General features: G+C 56.3%; 1 protein-coding gene across 1 annotated transcript in view; it reads left to right on the forward strand.

Moving 5' to 3' along the window:
* The window catches only part of SCN5A (sodium voltage-gated channel alpha subunit 5), a 93,645-nt gene that overhangs the window by 41,125 nt on the left and 46,494 nt on the right, over positions 1-6,026 (forward strand). Inside the window, 2 exon segments of the mRNA XM_015568313.1 lie at positions 1,945-2,301; positions 5,899-6,022. Coding sequence (XP_015423799.1) covers positions 1,945-2,301; positions 5,899-6,022 — 481 coding nt within the window.

The raw sequence follows: 6,026 nt of genomic DNA on the forward strand, positions 1-6,026 counted from the left end.
CCCTGGCTGGTTCTGAGGGGCAGGCTGGCAGCTCATGCTCGGTGAGCAACAGGGTGGGCTGGAGGCATCGGGGCAGAGGTATCCCTAAGGGGTGAGGCCATAGCCAGGCAGGCCCCCACCAGGAGCCTGGGTGCAGTCAGAGCTGGCAGCCCAGAAAGGAGACCCTGTGGGAACAAGCGCCCCTGACGGCCAGAGGCTCTTTCCAGCCCAATCGTGGGGAACCCCTGTTTTCTACGCCCTCCCAGGTCTTCACCGGGATCTTCACCGCAGAGATGACCTTCAAGATCATCGCTCTCGACCCCTACTACTACTTCCAGCAGGGCTGGAACATCTTCGACAGCATCATCGTCATCCTCAGCCTCATGGAGCTAGGCCTGTCCCGCATGGGCAACCTGTCGGTGCTGCGCTCCTTCCGCCTGGTACCTGCTGGGCCCTCTGCAGGGGGGTGGGGCGGGTGCCTGGGGCACCACTCACTCACCCCAACTCTGAGCCATCATGCCTTCACCCAACAGCTATTGGCTAAATACCCCTGGGTGCCAGGCCCAGATTGGGGGGAGCAGGGGACAAGACACAAAAGAGATATCCCTCCAGAGGAGCAATTGGGGTGGCCATCGGATGATTTGCAAAGCCCTCTGTGATTCACCCTGTAGTCCTCACAGGATCCCAGGAGTGGGGCTGATATAACTATATCCCCATTGCACAGATGAGGAGACTGGGACTCAGAGAGGTTGTCACCCTGGGTGGTTGTGGTGGGAGTTCCTGCTGTCCTGTCATGAGGGACCTGGGCCTTTGCTTTCATGGTCACCTGTCTGTCATGGGCAAGTGCATCTTGCCTTGTGTCTGTACAACGTGGGGAATCCCAGAGTTGCGAGAGCTCAAATTCTACATGCCAAAGAAGGGTTCTTTGGAAGAGTCATGGTTGAGGCAAGTCAGTGATTCAGAAAGGAGTCAGAAACAATTTCCCAAAGCCCCCTGGCAAGTAGCAGGTGGAGCCAGGTCTGCCGACAGCTCTTCTGGGGTTCTGCCTGCTGGTTTCAGAATCCGCATTTTGCAAACAAATGCACAGACAACTCGCCCGCGGATCTTGTTAAGCTGCAGATGACAGATCAGTGAGTCGCAGATGATGCCAGAGCTTCTGGTGGACTATGCTTTACATTTAAAATGCCTGAGAGGTCCAGACATAGGGCTGGAGGGAGGTCAGGGAAGGCTTCCCGGCGGACGTCTGAGCACTGTTGGGGCTCAGGAAGGCAGCCCGGTGGGAGCAGGTGAGAAAACCTAGATGGTGAGTTCTAATCCCAACTCCACTGCCATGAGCCAAGGAACTTAGACAAGTTACTCCACTTGTAAGGGTTGTCGTCTTCATCTGCCAAAGGAGGTAGTAAGAGTCCCAACCCCATGTGCTATTGGGAGTTCTGTATGAGTTGATGCATCCTAAGCACATGGTCTGACACAGTAGGTTTTTAATACATGCTAAGCACTGGCTCCCTTTCTCTGTTACAACTAAGAGGAGAGATAAATGGAGGTGATTGGGTAAGTTAGAGATGGCTGAGCTGGCCTGGAAGGGTATCTGATGAAGGGCCTGGCAGGAAAAGGACATGCCCTATTGGGGGAATCTAGGAAGTTCCTTGAAGGGAGACCAAGGGGAGTAGGAGGCTGGTGTGAGGACAAAGAGAAGGGCTGTATCGGGGGAATGAGGGGACCATTGAGGGGAATGAGGGCTGTATGGGGGGAGCTGTTGACCTAACTCCCAGAGCAGAGTCCGCTGCAGCTACCTTCAGGCTGTGGGAAGAGACGGCGGTGTGTGCTCTTGGAGAAACCTGGAGGAACAGGTGTCAGTGACTTTCAAGGGCTCCCCGGGTTTTCAGGCAGGAAGTGTGGGAGGGAGATCAGGGTGTCCGTGGGCACTGGGAACCAGAACCTATCCCAGGCCCCCTCCCTCCCCAGCTGCGGGTCTTCAAGCTGGCCAAATCATGGCCCACGCTGAACACACTCATCAAGATCATCGGGAACTCGGTGGGCGCCCTGGGGAACCTGACGCTGGTGCTGGCCATCATCGTGTTCATCTTCGCCGTGGTGGGCATGCAGCTCTTCGGCAAAAACTACTCAGAGCTGAGGCACCGCATCAGCGACCCAGGCCTGCTGCCCCGCTGGCATATGATGGACTTTTTCCATGCCTTTCTCATCATCTTCCGCATCCTCTGCGGCGAGTGGATCGAGACCATGTGGGACTGCATGGAGGTGTCCGGGCAGTCACTGTGCCTGCTGGTCTTCTTGCTTGTGATGGTCATTGGCAACCTTGTGGTAAGTTGGCCAGTGGCCTGGCATACACACAATCACCTACTTGTCTATTCCTCCACCAGCTACCCATCTACCCATTCACTTACCCTTCCTTCCATCCATCCATTCATTCACTCAGCCATCTGTCTATCAAACCACCTATCCACCCACCAGTCTCTCATCTATCCACCTATTTACACATCCATTCATCCGTCTACTCATTTACTCATCCTTCCATCTGTCTTCTCATTCATTCATGCATCTACCCACCAATGTACCCACTTAGGACTTTTCATCAATTCACCCATTCCCTTACCATTTATTCTTCTATCTCTCTACTCATCTATACATCTATCTATCCAGCCAGCCAGCCACTCATAAATCGCCCACCCACTACCTCACCCATCCATCTGTCTACCTCTCCATCAATCTATCTACCTATTTACTTACTGACTGGCCCATTCATTCATATCACTCTTTGTTTGTTAACTCATTCTTTAATTCACCCACTAACTTGCCTGCTTATTTATTATTTTCTCATTTTACCTTCATTAATTTATTTACTTACTACCTAGTATTTTATTAGTCATTCACTGGCAATGATTTATCGCATGGTTTTTCAATTCAACTTAACAAACATTTGCTGAACCCTGGTTGCATGCAAAATATTGTGCCAGAGGCTATTGGATATACAGAGGTGAATGGGGCCCTGACATTACTCATAAACTTGAGAGAGTGGGGAGGTGGGGAGTTCAAAGAGGCATGAAATTAGAACTTTCAAATTAGTCAGAACGATCAGAGCCATTAAGTGGGAGCTTATAGGTGCTGATCCCTTCCAACTGGAAATCAAGGAAGGCTTCCTGGAAGAGTGTTTAAAGCTGACCTGCTAGACATGTAATGCTAGAGAGGAAAGGGGCAGGGTGAGCAAAACACAGGTGCCAGCAGGTGGTGGTCCGGGTGAGGTGGGCCCGTGGGAGCCATTGTATGTCTCCCTGGGTAGCTAGGGTGGGCATCCCTACTGGTCTATCATGAGGGATCCAGACCTTTGCTACCGTGACCACCTGTCTGTCAAGGGCAGGTGCGTCCTGCCTTGGGTGTTTACAGTATGAGGAATCCCAGAGTTGAGAGAGATCAAATCTAAATGCCAAAGGAGGGGCCTTTGGAAGAGTCGGGGCTGAGGCAAGTCCAGTTGTTCAGTGTCCTCTGGGGACATGGTGCCACCTTCCTGGGTACACAGGTGGCCCACACATACTCGGACATCACACCCACATGGCCTGGCTCCCGAGGGCATGGGCAGCCCACGCTCGCGTCAGTCCATAGAGAGGTTTTAGGTGGCGGGAGTACTGTGAGCGGCAGATTCTGGTGCCCTTCCTCAGGTTGGTCTGTTTTCTCCTCCCGTGTGTCTTCACGAGGCCGGGGCAGTCCCAGGCTGCGATGGGGTCCGCCTCCCGCAGGCCCCGCGGGTGGAGGAGCCCCGAGAGGAAGAGGGCGTCAGTGCACAGAGCTGCCGGAACCCAGCTCTTCGGCTGGCCTCACAGCCCTCCTCCCATCTCCTCACACTGCCGGACCCCATGTATTCCAAGGGGGGCGCCAGTACTGAGCCCTCAGAAAAGAGCCAGCCTGAGCTGCCCTCACACACACAGCCCTGCCATTGCCAAGCAGATCTGTCTGGGGACGAGAAGATTAGAGTCTGCTGGGGAGGGAAGCTGACAGCCCACGCAGAACCGCTCCCCCCCACCCCCACCCCCCGGAATTGGGCTGCTGCCGGGCGTGGGAGGAAGCCATTGCCATTCGAATGGGAAGTGATGATCAGGCAGGGGCTGGGCAGCAGCAGCGTGATTGACAGGGAAAGCACTGGAAGGAGACAAACTTCTGAAGCTGCCGACAAGGGAGGCCCTAGCGTCCTGTGTGGGTGGACGAACAAGGCTGCCCAGGCGCCCCCTGCCTGCCCGGCCCCCGGCCTGAGCCGCAGACACCTGGAGGTCAGGGGCGGTGGGCCAGGCATGGGTGAGGGCAGTGTGAGAGGATCCAGGGTGGGCAACAGGGACGGAGCAGGCCGGGCCGGAGGTCTGCGTGGACAGCAGCTCTGAATCGCACCCCATGCCCCGCCCCCAAAGACGACACAAGAAAGGCTGCCGGTGTCAAAAGTGATCATTTCTCCGTAGACACAGGATCCGGAGGTCCTCCTTCCTAACCCTCCGTGCTGTCCATGTGAGTGTGTGCTGCTCTTTTTTAACAAAGGCCGGTCTCTGAGGGCTGGCGCTCCAACCTTCTGTCAGAGTCTCATTCCCAGCTGCTGACAGGTGTCTGCGGGGCTTGTGAGAAGCCAGAGCAGGGGCTTCACACACCACCCTGCTGTAGGGGCCCCCATCCAACTGAGCTCCCCTCTGGGGGCACCCCAAACCCAGCGTGGGGAGGTGTGTCGCTGGCCTGTTGGCCTGGTGATGCTCCGAGCCCAGACTGGCCCACATGAGGGCAGGAGCCCACCACCCGCTTCATTGAACCCTCAGGAAACTGGGAATTGGGCCCGTGCCCAGTCCCTGGTCACCCAGCAAAAGTTTTCTTTTGTAGCAAAAGCTAAACATTCACATTTGCAAGAAAACGTCTCACTTGCGGGATGGTTTAACACCAAGCAGTAATCCAGACCATGCAAACAGAGGACCATGCAAACCTCCCTTCGGGGTCAAGTCCTTAATCCCTACATTTTAAATTTTATCTTTATTGTTAAAAGTATAACCGATGTCCCCTTTTTCCCCACTGACCCCCTCCACCCTGCTAATACATAATTTAAGTAGCGTGCCTTCGAGCACCTCTGAAACCTCGGCCCCTCCCCTGGCTCCCCGCAGCACAATGGGCCTTGGAGCAGGGCTGGCCCCTGGCACCAACCCCAGGTCTCTTCACCCCATCCCACTGTCTGGTCCCACACACAGCACCCATCCAAGTACCGCTCACCACCTGGACACAACCCCCTCTCAGGAGCCTGACCCGGCAGTTGGTCCCAGACGCCTGAGGGCTGCTAGCTGGGCTCTGGTCCAGCCATTGTCCCCTTCTCTACTCAGTGCCCCCCGGGCCTCACCTGGGAAGCGTAGTCAGACCTGGGGACACAGGCGGAGGGTGCTCACAGCAGGAGCCCCAGGTGTTTGAGTGGTGAGTGGCCTGGTTGGGGTGGGGGGGCCGTGGAGACACGCCACTACCCCTCCCTCCTTCACCAACGGATGCAGAGGCCCCCCCAGGAACACCCCAACCTCTCTGGGTGGGGTTCTGTCTTGTCCCCAATGGCCCCCCGATTGGAACCCCCTTCCCAGGAGCTGCTGACAAGGAAGGCCTAGGCTTTGACATGGACCCATTGAACCTGGGCCAACACACAAGAGACCTAGGTCTGTGCAGCCTCAACCCCCACATATCTGAGACCTTGGGAGGGAGGGTTAGAATGTGTCTTTCCTTCCCATAGCCACACTCTCTATGTTCAAGAGAATGGGGGTTAGGATCAGGCCCAGGACCCAGGTTCCCACCTCGAGCTGGTGGCCTTTGGCGGTCCTTACGGTCCCTGGGCCTCAGCGTCCCCATCACGGACCCTGGCCCGGCGCCTGCCTTGGTGAGCCGGACCCACTGTCTCCCCAGGTCCTGAACCTCTTCCTGGCCCTGCTGCTCAGCTCCTTCAGCGCCGACAACCTCACGGCCCCGGACGAGGACGGGGAGATGAACAACCTGCAGCTGGCCCTGGCCCGGATCCAGCGCGGCCTGCGTTT

This window comes from Myotis davidii, unplaced genomic scaffold, assembly GCF_000327345.1.
Source record: "Myotis davidii unplaced genomic scaffold, ASM32734v1 scaffold663, whole genome shotgun sequence".
Classification (NCBI taxonomy): domain Eukaryota; kingdom Metazoa; phylum Chordata; class Mammalia; order Chiroptera; family Vespertilionidae; genus Myotis; species Myotis davidii.